Source organism: Podarcis gaigeae (assembly GCF_964106915.1).
Source record: "Podarcis gaigeae genome assembly, chromosome: 12".
In the NCBI taxonomy this organism is placed as follows: Eukaryota; Metazoa; Chordata; class Lepidosauria; order Squamata; family Lacertidae; genus Podarcis; species Podarcis gaigeae.
Genome location: NC_139688.1, coordinates 19,570,608 through 19,586,397, shown reverse-complemented (window position 1 = coordinate 19,586,397; position 15,790 = coordinate 19,570,608). Strand labels below are relative to the sequence as shown.

The following is a 15,790-nucleotide window of genomic DNA, read 5'->3' as shown; positions in this document are numbered from 1 at the left end:
GACTTAGGATAACTGGCTTACTTGCTTGTCAGGTAAAGGAAGTTTTAATTAAAACCGTATCCTGAAATGACTATAGGCAGAAGTCTTTTAATGTGGACTTCACCCACTGAATCAATTAGGCACAAAGAGCTGATTATCTGCATCATCTTAAGTATGATACTCTGAACTCTAGATACTTTCTCCAAGTCAGAAGCAAAAAAGGAGTTATAGTGCATTCTTGAGACTATAAAGTTATGCTGGAAGCCAAATGGAAAATTCCCAGCTCACTGGTTGCCTGCCCCTATAGTAGCAGAAGCTAGACAACTAACGACACTTGTGTATGTGTGGTGGTGGTAAACAATCCCAGAAGACTACTCTATTAACCATATTTGAATCACACACATTCACAGAGGTGGTCAATAGTTTGTTTCCAAGATAAAAAAGCAACCCCACATTAGGGTTCCTTAGAAACACAGTGGTGGGTTTAGGCATAACAAACATGCTACTTTTCTGGAAGCTACTGTAGTTGTGCTAACAGAAAAAACACCCTAATTCCAGATACCTACAGTAAAGTTAAGACAAATATAACAACCATTCACCTGCCCTCAAGAAACTCCACCAACCCACCCCACAAACCCAAATCTTTTTCCAGTGAAGCCTGGAAATTTATTATTACAGAAGGCACAGGGTGTATCAATCTACAGGAAAACAATATTTTATATCATTGGCCTGCCCCACAAAGGATTGAAGCCACAACATTCTGTACTAGCTATGGTTGCTGAACAACCATAGGAAACTCCACTGAGTAAAGAACAGCAATTAATCCTAGTTCTCATGCGTTGGGGAAGAGATGCAGTCAGCATGAGAGGTATCAATGAAAATGGATTCTCTGGCCAAAAGCACTCCCAGGGAAAAAGACTTGCTCTTTCAGAGCAATTCAGTGCATCAATTACAACTATACATATCTCTTCAAGATCACTTGAGACACCTGTTACAACGCCAACCACTGCACCCAAAATCAAATGGGAATGTAAAACAGAAGTGGGCATAATCAATGCTGGGAAACCCCACCCTAGCCTAGGTTTCTCAACAGTTCATTTACAAGATGCCAGTTATGAAGTAGCTCCACTCCTATATGACATTTCTCATTCTCCTGCACTGTCTTCTGTGACCAGACATGATAATACTTTCTTGCAAGTACAGTGGTACCTCGGTTTTCGAACATCTTCGCTGACAAACATTTTGGTTTTCAAATGCCGTAAAACCAGAAGTAGATGCTTCAATTTTCGAACATGCCTCGGAAGTCAAATGTGCTACATAGCTTCTGCTGAGCACAAGATCCTGAGGCCTAGCTGTCGGCTATTGAGTTTTCGGTTTTTCAACGTTTCAGAACTCAAACGGTCTTTCAGAACAGATTAAGTTCAAAAACCGAGGTACCACTGTATGAAAACTGTTTACCTTTACTGCAGTCAATATTTAAATTTTCTAGTTTCTGCCAAATTATTTTAGTATGCAATATTATGTAATAAAAAGGTAAGTATTAACACTGTTTTGAGAAAGTAAATTTCAAGGTGTCATGGCATCTTTTGTCATCTTGAAACTACCAACTCACAAAGTTACTTTTCCAGAAAACAAGAGTAAGGATGGCACTGCCCAAGAAACCCAAACAAGAGTCACCAGTGGAGTTTAGATGTAAAGATATACTCACGCTGTATGTGAATAAGCTGCTTTGGCATCTTAAATTCTCCAGGGTATATAGATTCATAATAAGCAATATTACTTTCCGCTTCTGGGACTGGTATAACCATATTATCCCTCTTCTCGCCATATACCTGCTGTGCTGAAATGGCCCGCTGGAGATGATGTTCCTAAAATTAAAAGAGGGGAAAGAGAGAAAAGTTGAAAACCACAATGCACATTATTATTATGGGAGGCGGTATTTAAAATGTTTTAAAACTGCCTCTTTGGAAAAAGTCCCCTCAGTGTAAGAAAATATGAACATTACTTTTGTCAAAAATTCTACCATTAAGATTCACAGGTTATGTGAATTTACAGTAGGTTAAGCTCACAATTACAGGATTAGTAAGTAACTAGGAAACAGCACAAAGCAAGTAAAAATCTGTAACTAATAGTAGCACAAGACCAGCAGCAGCAGCAGCAGCAACAACAACAAAAGAATTAGCTAATAAGTTGGCCAAGTCCATTTTATTAATATTTTTTATTTTATTTATTGGTTTACTGCGCTTGTTGATATCAATAGTCTTTAAAGAGGAAGGTAAAAATTAATTTTCATCTCTCAAGTGAAACTGTCTTAACAGTTACAAAAGTAACCAAATAATCATAGCATCAACAGGGTTAGTGCGGATGTATTGATGACTCTCTACTAAACAAAATAAGGAAACTGGTGGCCAGCCTCTCAAAACTTCTCCTCTCCAACCCTTCTCTCACCCTTAACTATAATTAAGCAAGTAAACCATCAATGGCTAATGGGAGCTGGTGTCCAAAATATATAGAGTGCACCAAGTTGGGCAAGGCTAGTGTAGAGAATCTAGAATATCCCTTTTCCTGGTTTGTTATTTTTTACCACATATGTCGGAATTCAGCAATCTTCAATTACACAACCCAAAGGTTGCCTCCAAACAAATTGGAGGAGTTTACAATTTGAGGAGGAGTTACAAAGCATGGTTTGGAAGCAATTCTTAGTTAACACTAGACAAACTCTGGACAACCCACACACTACAGTAATGAAGTCTGATGATCACTGGCTTGTGGTAACATGAAGGCAGGCTGTTTTTTTTGGGGGGGGGGGGCGGAGAGGCACCAATGTTATGTAATGCCCTTCCTGCTGAAATACAAGAGGCTCCATCCATAGAGACATTCCACCTGCTCTTGAAGACATCTGTTAGGCACACATACCTCTGACCTAGAGCTGCCTGATCCAATTGTTTTCATCATCCTTTTAACTATTTTAATTATTATGTTTTCTGACTGACTTGTTTTACTATAAATTTTAATTATGGATGTTTCTAATGTTTTGATGTACTTGATTTATTGTGTATTTACTTGTGAACCACTTATGTAAGCAGTACATAAATTAATAAATAATAACAAGAACAACTGTTAGGGTCAGAAAAACCAAGAAACGTAGGAGAGAAGGATCTGTGGGAGAGGAAGCACAAAAGCCTGTGGCAGTATTATATCCATACTAGCTTCAAGTTTTCATTTCTAAACCTTTTTAACATGTTAAAACAGACAACAAGTCCCTTTGGCAGTTTCCCTTTCCTTTTTGATGGTATAAATGTTGTTCCCATTTCTCAGGGTCTCTAATCAGACTTGCTCACACTGGTTGCAATAATTAGGTGGCTGCTCATCACTCCAATCCAGCAACCACACACACTGGGCATCAGTATTTGGAATCACATTTCTTCTCTTGTTGTATTCAAGATGAATGATCAAGAAACACACATATAAACCTCTGCAGTCAAATGCCACTACACACAACAATTAGAGAGCCGTGGTCAAGGTAAAGGGACCCCTGACCATTAGGTCCAGTTGTAACTGACTCTGGGGTTGCGGTGCTCATCTCGCTTTATTTGCCGAGGGAGCTGGCGTACAGCTTCCGGGTCATGTGGCCAGCATGACTAAGCCACTTCTGGTGAACCAGAGCAGCACACGGAAACACTGTTTACCTTCCTGCCAGAGCGGTACCTATTTATCTACTTGCAGTTTGATGTGCTTTTGAACTGCTAGGTTGGCAGGAGCAGGGACCGAGCAACGGGAGCTCACCCTGTCACAGGGATTCGAACCGCCAACCTTCTGATCGGCAAGCCCTAGGCTCAGTGGTTTAACCCACAGCGCCACCCGCATCCCTTAGAGAGCCATGGTACTTACTCTTAAAGTAATACATTAAGGCATTGTTTGACCTTGATTAGCAGCTGCCCATTTTTAATCTTAGTCAATTCAGAGAATTCATATAATTGTAGACAGTGTAGACAGTGGTTAGCAGCTGCAGGAATGTTTGAACTACTGCTACCTTGCCAATCATGAATGTGATTAAGGCTTTGAGAATCAACTCAGCCAACTGGCACTTCTTAAGTATGATCCCCCACACACTTGGGAACATTTCTTAATCTATATTTTGTAGTGTGGTGTAGATAAACAGTACGAAATACATCCCTGATAAAGTCTGAAAAATTTAAAGAAATATGTGACCAGTGGTACCTCGGGTTAAGAACTTAATTTGTTCCAGAGGTCCGTTCTTAACCTGAAACTGTTCTTAACCTGAAGCACCACTTTAGCTAATGGGGCCTCCTGCTGCCGCGCAATTTCTGGTCGTATCCTGGAGCAAAGTTCTTAACCCGAGGTACTATTTCTGGGTTAGTGGAGTCTGTAAACTGAAGCATCTGCAACCCGAGGTACCACTGTACTCTGAGTTGGTGACTAGGAAATAATTGGGTCCTGTTTACAAGTATTCCAAAGGGAGGATCAGGAACAAATCATTGTTTCAGAAGACATTAATATGGCTCAAATACCACTTAAAGGCATTTTGAATTGGTGTATCCAGAAACTGGATGCTGAGACAGTTCAAATGTATTTCAGAGTTAATCTACTGCAGAGATTCTTCTGAGGTTAAAGTTTCTAAACAAAAAAACTATTAAACACTAACTTTTCCAATATGCCTTCAGAATTTTGGTTTGGGGAAGGCAGAGGTGGAGGAAGAATATAATTGTTAAGTCCAGATATATGGAAGAAAATGGTGCTTCAGGTAGGCCTGGGCCTAAGCACTCCAAGCGCCTGCTGAAGCCTGAAGTCAAGAAGGGAATCCAGAAGTTTCCTGCAAGCCTATTTTTTGAGAAGAGTATAATCTCATCCCTAAAGGGCTAAACTCAATGCCCTGATCTTTGATTCTATTGACTACAAGAAGCACTTCTGCAAGAAGTTACTTTGTTCACCCTCAACCAGTCCATTACTTATATCACACACTAATTCAGAATATCAGCCTTGGCTTGTGATGAGGAGGAGATAACAATTTGATGTCGTTCATAAGCTGACAATACTGAACTCCAAAGCAAAGCCCCAGGCAACTTACCCCTTAGGTTTCAGGCAGACTGGTCAAATAGAATGAAAAAAATCAATAGAAACCTGTGGAAAACCATACACTAGTGACCAAGCTGTCTAACAGGAGTTACCCTGCACCACTTCTGATATCAAACCATCACTTAACAGTGCCAGCTGGTCCATCACAGCTAGGTGTTTCAGAAGAATATAACAGATAATCATACTGAAAGCTAGGCGATCCAGCAGAACCTTGCATTCTCCAAGGGGTCAGATATCAGGACCTCACCTGTCCTCAAAAAATTCTCAAAGCTTATAGACAAAGGCTCTGAGATTACAAGCTGCTTTAATATCCTTGGGTGCAGCTCATCAGGCCCAGGAATCTGAATCCATGTAGGTAGGTTTCCCTTATCATATTTTCCTATATTGGACTGAAGCTCCCTACTCAGAGTAGGCCCACTGAAGTAAATAGATATGACCAGCTATCATTAATTTCAATAGGTCTAACTAAAAATTAAAAAGAAAACTCAATTTGTAAATATTGTAAATACTGACTGAATAAACTGAATTTTTAATACTAAATATGATCATTTAATGGCAAATCAAGCTATAGATACATTTTGCATTCTGCAAGAATCCTTAAGTATCAAAGCGGCCTTTGTTCTGTAAAGGATGCTAATGTAGAAATACATAATGGTACAAGAATATAGAAAACTTTGACAGACCCTTCCCTGTGTGAAAACTACAATTCAAAATGTTTCTTACACACCACACTTACACAAGGAGCATTTAGAAAGGGAGCGAAGGGAGGAAGAGCAAAGTCGATATTTAGTAATTCAGAAATAGGTTTCACGTATTTCCACATGCTCATAACCTGCAAGGTGGCGTAATTCTTCAATTCAAGAATTGAGAATTAAATACCAAAGGATTTCAAAACATTCAGGATTCCTGACTAGTAGAGACTTGTATTTTGGCTAGTACCCAAGTACAACAGTTTATTTAAAACAAATAATTTCATATTAAAGAAAAAAGTTAAAGGGACCCCTGACCATTAGGTCCAGTCGCGGACGACTCTGGGGTTGCGGCGCTCATCCTGCTTTATTGGCTGAGGAAGCCGACGTACAGCTTCTGAGTCATGACTAAGCCTCTTCTGGCGCACCAGAGCAGCGCACGGAAACGCCGTTTACCTTCCCCCTGGAGCGGTACCTATTTATCTACTTGCACTTTAATGTGCTTTCGAACTGCTAGGTTGGCAGGAGCAGGGGCCGAGCAACGGGAGCTCATCCCGTTGCGGGGATTCGAATCGCCGACCTTCTGATCGGCAAGCCCTAGGCTCTGTGGGTTTAACCCACAGCACCACCTGCATTCCTCACCATTAAAATAAGAACAACCATATAGAGTAAAAATAGTACCAGTCACAATCAAGGCATCTAATCACCTTAAGAGCTAAAAACAATAAGGATTGTTTGTAACGAAAACACTCAAGTGTTGTTACCGTCCCCATCACAGAATAATACCACAGGTGGTTAATACTGCACATGCTCCTAGAGCAGAGGTAGGGAACATTTTTGGCTCTATGGGCCAGGTCCTTATCAGGATCTGTCTTACAGGCCACATTTTACAGGTGAGTGGGGCCACCCACCTGCCAATCACATGGCTTTGCAAGTGAGAAGGGGGTGGATGCTTCAAACAGCACTTTTGAGAAGCCCTTTACAGAAGCTCCTTCAGTCCAATTTCAGCTACAACAGGAGCATGGGGGCTTTTTAAGTACTTCTCAAAAGTGCTGTTTGAAACAGATCACAGAAATCTCTCCCCATCCTGCCACCCCACCCCACCCCACCCCCACATGCAGGAGCTGCTTCAAACAGCACTACAGAGGTGCTTTGATCTCCTCTTATCAGGGGAAGGGCAAGGATTAAATCCCGCTGCCTTGACTGTGCAATTCTTTTCCCTACTGGGAACAGGGCACACTGCCAATGCAGGATTAGCCGCTGTCCTCCTGCCCATCAGTTAATGTTGCCAGTGATATTGGCTGGTGGGCAGGTGAGCATGGTTTGAGGAAAATAGCCCTGTGGTCCAACCTTCCCCCCTCCCCGACAAGGCAAGGTTACCCTGCAGGTCGAAGGTTCTCCACCCTTGTTCTAGACCAGGGTGGTTCAACTTTTACTAACAAGTGGGCCTCAAGAGTACTTTGTCATAGAGCCTGTGAGCCACACACTGCCTTGTCACATGGGGGGTGGGAAGCAAGGCCAAAATTGACCCCCCCAGCCCTTGTGCTACCTTCTCAAAGCCAACTAAGCAAGGCACCAGGCTTTAGCAAGGAGGCACAAGACTCTGGCAGGGTCCTAGAGCCCTCCCACTTCCTTGCCAAAGCTGGGAAAGCACTTCGAGGAAGAGGCCGGAGGACTCTAGGAGCCTCTCAGAGCCTCCTTCCCAATGCCAAGTGCCTCGCTTAGCTGGCTCTGGGAAAGGCAGCTCAAGGGTTCCAAATGTTGCTGAGGGCTGCCAAAAAAGGCCTTAAGGGCTGCATTGGATCACCCTGTCCTAGACCAACCAAGCAGCCAGCAAGTTATAAAACTACAAGTACTGCCATTATGCCATGGAGGGTTATCTGGCACAGCCAACATTTCTACAGCAGAGCTTTACTCATATCACCGGTCCAGTAAAATACATAATAATAATAATAATAATAATAATAATAATACCCTGCTAATCTGGCTGGGTTTCCCCAGCCACTCTGGGCGGCTTCTAACGAAGTATTAAAATACAGTGGTCTATTAAAATACACCGATCCACTTTAACATTTGTGTAAACATACACCAAGATAGAATTGCTAGTGTCTCCCTTAAACATGACACATGATGAACCTGGTATAAGAAACAATCCCATACTGTTTCTACCAGGAATGAAAATTTAAGATTCCCTTTTAATTCAAATCCCTTCAGGAGCTTAAGTCTACTGAGTCTCTGTGATAGCTTCTCAATTTAAAGCAGAACATATTGCAACTGAAGTATTTTCAGAAACAAATCCAAGGCTTCTCCCCCCTCCACGCAATACTGTTAAGATAGTGTGTCAGAGTATTATTATTTTTATTTTACTTTCCAGAAGGAAAATTGGTTGGCAATGTTAATGCCTCCAATGCTTACTCCTAGGAATTATCTTGAAAGGCAGTATTTTTATAGCCAGAGGGACAGATCAGTCTATTTCTGGTCCTTGCCAATTTTACATGTGTTTACTCATAAGTCCATTCAGTTTTGTTTCTGCATTAAGTTGATGGGAGTGGGGTGGGGGAAATGTATTTAAATACAACAGGGTGCGGAGCCGTTTTCTGAAGGCCACAGTTCCATCTTAGTAGCCTTCAGAGATGTCACACGTGGGGCAGTGTCAGAGGCAAAAGTGGGTAAAGCAGCAAATTTAACTTTTACCTTTGTACAGTGGGCTACTTTCTTGACACAGACCCTTTATCCAGGCAACCAAGGGGCATTAACAGAGTTCAAAGATACATTTCACCCAGGCTAAACACACAAGGTGGATGTAAAGGAGGGATAGTGAGTAGTTTGGTCTAGGGTGAATACCAAGGGGTCAGACAAAGGGAGCTGGAGGGGCAGATTGGGCCCCTAGGATTACAATTCCCAGTCCCTGAAATATGGATAATTATATATTATGTGCTTTTTTCCACAAAGTATGTACGTTATCCCAATGTATTAATTTCTAAACAGGTTTTGTCCTAAAATGAGCATTTCTAATACTTTTTGTATTTTTTTGAGCCAAGAAACAATTGCAAAAGAAGTGTAAAATGTATAGGTTAATTAGGTTCCAATCTGTGTATTAGTCTGGGAGGTACAAATGAAGACCAAACAAAACTCTCCTCCATACATATATAGCAGGGGTGGGGAACCTCTGGTCCATGGGTCAAATCTGACCCACCAGTCCTCGTCATCTGGCTCACAAGGCCATTTTCCTCCAACCACACTCACCTGTGGACAACTGCCTGTCAAAGTTAGTCCACAGGGTGCAGCAGATAAAAGATCTAGATTCTAGGCTCCTAGGCCTAAAAGGCTCTCCACTCTGCTATACAGCAGGCACGTCCAACTGGTCGATGATCTACCTGTCAATTGTGGGGTGTCCCTGGTCAATCGCGTGCTTATCAATCTCCCCCCCAATAAAATAAAAAGAAAGATCAACAACTTTGAGTCCCCCCCCAAAAAAGCTTTTTAATAGTGGGTGTAGATCACAGTCGCTTGCGAGTTGAACATGCCTGCTATACAGGAACATGCCTGTTCTACAAGTAAGCATTAACCCCTACACCCTGGAGCAAGTGGCCTTTACAACTGTATGCCTAAGGCCTAAGAACAAAACTGCAGAAAGGCTAATGCAAACACATCCCACTAGGCCTTTGAAAGTGGAGAAACAGACATATTTCAAGGGGCATGTTGTCAGTGAATGATGCTTACAAATTTGACCCCTGGGCATTACTAGATAATAGTGTTTCTAATTGTAGCTGTTTGTTTTAGTTAGTATAACTTAGTCTTCATTGTGCAATTTTAGATTTGTAACTGTGAGCCACCACATGAAAGCACAGCAAAAAATTATTAAAGAAAAATACGTCAATTAGCTGTTGCTGAGGTCTTGGAACATACACACCTACTGTTTCCACGTATGGAAATTTTAGGTTTGGAGCTCTGTATGGTAGATCTGTCATCAGAAACAGTATCTCTTCATGACAATATAGAGTGGAGTCCAAATGAAGCAGTGATTTTTATTTTATTTTAATAAAGCATAGCAGAGGGGGGATATTTTAGACAGAAATAAGGCTTCGTCAGAATACAGGATCTCAATCTGCAGGGGACACCAAGAGTGACTCAAGACTGATGAAAGATGACTGGTGGCTGTGTCCATTAGTTTTAGCTCTCACAATCGTTGCTCTTGAAAATTGTCAGTCTTGAATTATGGCAGTGTTGAATTAAAGTAGGGGAGGGGGGGTTTTAAAGAAATCCATGAGGGCAACTCTCCCCAATTTTAGCCAACCCATGCCTTCACAGTCTTTTGAAAAAAGTAAAGTAGCTGAAATAGCCATCACAGAAATTAAACAGGAAGATTTCACTGTAATTCAAATACTGATTAGTACTTTGGTATTAAGGAAGATTCTGAATGCAAAACAAGAAGCCAGATACTCAAAATAAACTGTTCCAATGATATAGTTGCCTAGAGCAATTAAAGCACAGACAGATACAGGGGCCAGTGGGAACTGGAAAAGGGCTCATGACAGATGTTGGCAAGAAAAATAAAAATGATATACAGGAAAAAAGACAAGAGGTGGAGAGATTATTTGAATCCTCCTGCTTCATTTTTCTTGGGACAGATTAAGGCATTCCAGGGACACTTATGTGGGAATATGTGCCACAGAACACAGTGGGATGGTGTGGTGGTGGTGATGATATATCCCGCCTTTCCTCCAAGGAGCTCAAGGAATTCTCTCCCTCCTCAATTTTATGCTCACAACGCTGTGAGGTAAGTTAGGCTGAGCATCAGTGGCAGGCTAAAGCTCACCCAAGGAGCTACATGGTTGAGCGTGGGTTTGAACTCTTGGTCTCCCATATCCAGCAGCCTAACCACTATACCACACTGTCCCTTTCAAGCAAATATAGCAAGGACTGGGACACCACCTCCCTTTTTCTGCACTGCTGGAAGTGGCTCATAGAACTGTAAGACTTGATGCCAAAATACTTAGGAGTCTGTTATACAGCAAGCACTCTTTTCTGCATGGTCAAATAGAATGTTAAGGCAACACCCTTATGCCAATACATTCACAAAAGAGTCATGAGCCTATCAAGACAGAACAAGATCTCCCAACAAGTTTTCCATTAGAAAAACATCTATACTTCTATTCTAAACACTATTACCAATGGCAACTGAGAGGCCTTAACGTCTTGTGTCACTTATGCAAAATTAGCATGAGTCATCCACCTCTGGACATTACTTGACTTCATTCATTAGCACTTTTCTACTTAAGCAGAAATATTTAACTTGGAAACCTTGAATAGTTACTGAAGTCAATTGACTCTCATTTGTTTAAACTTCGAAGGATGATAAGGAGGAGAGAGATCAATGTGTTAACAGTCCCTAGAACATAACCTATTTTAAGTTGAACCCAGCCAGAATCATACTTTCATGGATCATGGACCTGTGTAAGCCAAGATAAACATTGAAATTATTCTTAGATGCAAGGGAGAAAGATGAATCAACTTCATGTTAGAACTCAGGCAACAGTTTAAAGACAAAACAGAGCCACTTATATATAAAGTTATGCTTCTACATACTTGGAGCCCCCTAGGAATGCAAAAGTATGTAAATTTCTAAAGTAAAACTGAATTTTTTTGGCATGCCACTGACAGTGGAGCTTAGATGAAAAAGAAAAAAAGGGCTAAAGAAAACTCAGGCATGCAATGGTTGAGATACAGACTATCAGGATGTCAGTTGGGACTCAGCTACATTGGCAAAGGTAAATAGCTTTATATGCGTTGTATATGCATTATAACGGGATGCGGGTGGCGCTGTGGGTTAAACCACAGAGCCTAGGACTTGCTGATCAGAAGGTCAGCGGTTCGAATCCCCGTGACAGGGTGCGCTCACATTGCTCGGTCCCTGCTCCTGCCAACCTAGCAGTTCAAAAGCACGTCAAAGTGCAAGTAGATAAATAGGTACCGCTCCGGCGGGAAGGTAAACGGCGTTTCTGGGCGCTGCTCTGGTTCGCCAGAAGCCGCTTAGTCATGCTGGCCACATGACCCGGAAGTTGTACACCAGCTCCCTCGGCTAGTAAAGTGAGACGAGTGCCGCAATCCCAGAGTCCTCTGCGACTGGACCTAGTGGTCAGGGGTCCCTTTACCTTTGTGACACCAGATGGCGCTGTGGAGTTTCTTTTTTTGCCAACCCAATTTCTCATACAAAGTTTAACTGAAACTGTTCTTTGATTTGTCTAGATCCAGCCTTGAAAAGAAATCCCCCACCAAATGGAATATGGAAGGCAGGATGAGAGAGGAAATCAATTTGCTCAGCACTGCACATCTTTTACCTATTGCCTGGGCAGGGAGGGGGAGGATTAGAATTGGGGAGATCCTCTCCAGTCCTATAGTATGATGATTCAGTCTCTAGAGCTGATTGCTGCCCCCACTATATAGCTAGAAAACGCTCGGGTTGCAGGTGGTGGCACCCCGACCTATATGACACAGTAAGTCAGGGCTGGCAAAGGAATAGTATAGTGTTGATTATCCTTCCCCAACTCCTGAAACTCCCTCTCTCCACCTGCACTTCTCTTAGGAGTGGGGATGCAATGGAGCATTGTTCTGCGGGCCCCACTTGATTCCCCATTTTAGCATCTCTTTCAATTTAGCAGTGTAGCAATTCATATATATTACTCTGGAAACAAATTGTATTATAGCTCATATTTTTAGTTCATTCAATAAGGTGCAAGAATCCAACTGGACTGCATAATTTGAGACTTGACATAACAGTAGGACTGACACTATTTCATGCATAAGCATTTTGCAGCTAACAAAAGCATATTTTCTTGTAAGCACTTTTACTTGGATTATACAGTAGATTCTGCCCTTGAAGTAATTACGCAGCTGTTGCTGTGCACCACTTCCCTTACTCCAGAGCATTTCTAATGATTCAATGAGCACTTTGGCAGGGTAGCCAATGTGGTGACTTTCAAGTGTTATAGACTTCAACTCCCATTAGCCTTAGCCAGCATGGTCAAGGTAGTCATACTGCACAAAATCTGGAGGGAACGACACTGGCTACCACTGAGCTATTGGTTACAGGCAAGTGTCCTTAGAAGTCATAATCTGATTCCATGCAGTTAGGTATACATAAGCCCATCTAAGCTTTTAAGCGTGCCTAATTCTGCATAAAACCAGGCCTTTTGGTGCAAAAGTAACAATTTCCATGCACCTGCTACAGAATATCACACAAGGTAGTTTGTCACCATTTATGCCCCACATCTTGGATGTCTTTGAAGCTTTTACCATCAGAGTAGCAAAAACCTTTCCATAACTGGTCTGAATTAAAAGATTTATGAATGAAAGTATTACGGTCCCTTCCAACTCTACAATTCTATGACTATGTCTTGTTGTCCATTTTAACACTGCCCTCTCACCTTTGCATTAGTTTTTTCTGTTTTTGTTTAATTTGGACTAATGCACCCACAGATGCATTCACCTCCACTTCCCTCACTAATTTAATCTGCTGATTTGTCAGCAGGAGCACAAGCCTTGTGACTTCCTAATCCTCTCTTTTTCAAGTGCAATTACATAAATTCAGCACTAAGAAAGCACAAGCCTAAAATTCAAGGAGGCTGAATTACACAGACTGGGCATTAAGGCTCAAAAGGGGGAGACAGGACAGAACAGGTCTTGCTGCTTTTTTGTGTCCTATTCATGCTTATTCAGGATTAAGCCCCATTTCTTAGGTTGATTTCATAGGACTGCTATCTTAGCTCTGGTACTTGTTCCATCACATATACCATACAACAGACAATGCCAACAGTTGCTATTTAAATTGATTTGGCATTTTGTTACATTCACCACACAGTACCATTGGCTGAAGTAAATGCAATGCAGACAAATGTTGAGAGGTTCAAAAAATACTCATTTCACACGAGCCTTTCTACCTCTGTTTTAAAGGTACCTATACTGTGCACTTGTTATAGCTTGAGTTTCTAAGAAGAATTTCAGGAATTCCTACATACTTAAAAACTATTTCCCCAAGTGTCTTGGTATGCCTTAATTCATAAACTCATGACTCAAGAACTCTGAATTCTGTTATTAGAATATTCTTACAACTTTTCAAAATCTGTCACTTGACTCATTATAAGCAACAGCATCCTTTCAGCTATAAACTTTATTTTGAACAAGCACATACTCCCGGTGGAGTACAGGGTCAGATTTAAGGTGCTGCTTTTGACCTTTAAAGCCCTTCACGGCCTAGGACCCTCATACCTACGGGACCGCCTCTCCTGGTATGCCCCACGGAGAGCCTCAAGGTCCATAAATAACAACACCCTAGTGGTCCCAGGCCCTAAGGAAGTTAGATTGGCTTCAACCAGATCTAGGGCCTTTTCAACTCTGGCTCCGGCCTGGTGGAACGCTCTGCCTCATGAGACCAGGGCCCTGCAGGATCTGATTTCCTTCCGCAGGGCCTGAAAGACAGAGTTGTTCCGCCTGGCCTTTGGCTTGGGGCCAATTTGATTCCCTCCCTCTCTTCTTCTTTCTTTTCCTTCTCCTGCGATGAGGCTACATTTTAATATTTTAATGTTCCAATATTTTAATGTATTTTATTTTTGTTTTTAAGTTGTAATCATTCATCTTGTTTTTATTATTGCTTGTAAGCCGCTCTGAGCCCGGCCTTGGCTGGGGAGGGCGGGGTATAAATAAAAACATATTATTATTATTATTATTATTATTATTATTATTATTATTATTATTTAGAAACAGCAGGTTTCCTCCCTAGTCCTTTTTCTCTATCTAAACTTAAACCTCCGTCTTTATAGATCCTATCTACTAATATAGTTTGCAACATGCCTTACCAGAAAACCTACTGCCCCACAGCTGCTTTACACAGGTCTTGTTTTATAAAGCAACAGGAGAACCATCACCCCTTGCTTAAATTACTGTTAGCTCTACTAAAACAAACATTTAGAACACGTGCATTCAGAAAAATCAGGTGTCCAGATAAAGGCTGCAATCATAAGGCTCCTTACTAAGGAATAAGGACCACTGAACTTAGTGGGACTTCCTCCTAGTAAATACGTATGCACAGGATTGCGAGGAAAGAATAACAGTGTTGTGACTCCTAACCACTGATTTATAAATCAACTAATACTAAAATCTTAGCTGTACTGTCAAGCGTCCCAAAACAGACTTCAAAGCATGAATAAATTTATTCGGAGCAAGTAGGGAAGATCGTGCTTCATTCTTAACTGCTATTCTATCAATGAGATGACAGATGGTTCTCCTAGCAGTAATAATCAAATCACTTTTATTTGGAAAGGCCCTACAATCAAAATAGATCTTCACTTAGAAGACACCAACTTCTGTATTGCAGAGCTTGCTTTCTGCACCACTTTTCAATTAACAAATCATGTCACTAGACGAGCAAATGTTAAACCCCAGCCTAAAGAAGAATGTGCAGGGGCAAGGTCTGTTTCTCTTACCCTTCGCTGCCGGCTTAAGATTCTGCACTACGCTACGCTGCCAGGCCAAGCTAAACTAAGCTAAGCAGAATTCCAACTGAAATAAACTCTCTGGCGCGGTTCTAGTGCTTTTACATGCAGCCTCGGCCACGCTACTAGCGAAGCCAGAGAAACACGCTGGGAGCACACATGGGCAGCCGCAACTTCCTCGCACCTTTCCGCGCCCCCGCTTTTGCTATCCCGGCTTATTGCAAACGCAGAGACGCCACCTAGCGACCGGACGGCGGCACTTCCACCTAGCCCTCTCGCGCCGCCGCCGAGGCTCGCGCTCTCTCGCACAGCTGCCTGCTGCACAAGGCCCAGCCCAGCAAAGTCGAAGCACAACAAAATGGCGGCTGGCCGCCGCGTCACGTGACCCCCTTTGTGCCTTTCGGGGGGCTGAAGGGAGCCGAGCCAGAGGCCTCGGCGCTCCAGCCCAGAGCGAAAACGAGCCTCGGCCGGGTGGGGTGGGGGCTCCCGGAGGGAAGGCGACGGGGCTGTTGAGGGACTAACATCGCCCTCTTC

At 42.2% G+C, this 15,790-nt stretch overlaps 2 protein-coding genes across 6 annotated transcripts in view; both read right to left on the bottom strand.

Moving 5' to 3' along the window:
* The window catches only part of LOC310827983 (integrin beta-1-like), a 437,041-nt gene that overhangs the window by 215,089 nt on the left and 206,162 nt on the right, over positions 1 to 15,790 (bottom strand). The gene's annotated exons all lie outside the window — the stretch shown is intronic.
* Positions 1 to 15,790, bottom strand: part of EPC1 (enhancer of polycomb homolog 1) — a 52,070-nt gene that overhangs the window by 20,645 nt on the left and 15,635 nt on the right. For all 5 annotated transcript variants that reach the window (XM_083704753.1, XM_083704750.1, XM_083704752.1 and 2 more), the window contains one exon: positions 1,688 to 1,847. In XM_083704753.1, the coding sequence (XP_083560879.1) occupies positions 1,688 to 1,787 (100 nt within the window). In that variant the 5' untranslated portion in view covers positions 1,788 to 1,847. The remainder of the gene's footprint in view (positions 1 to 1,687; positions 1,848 to 15,790) is intronic.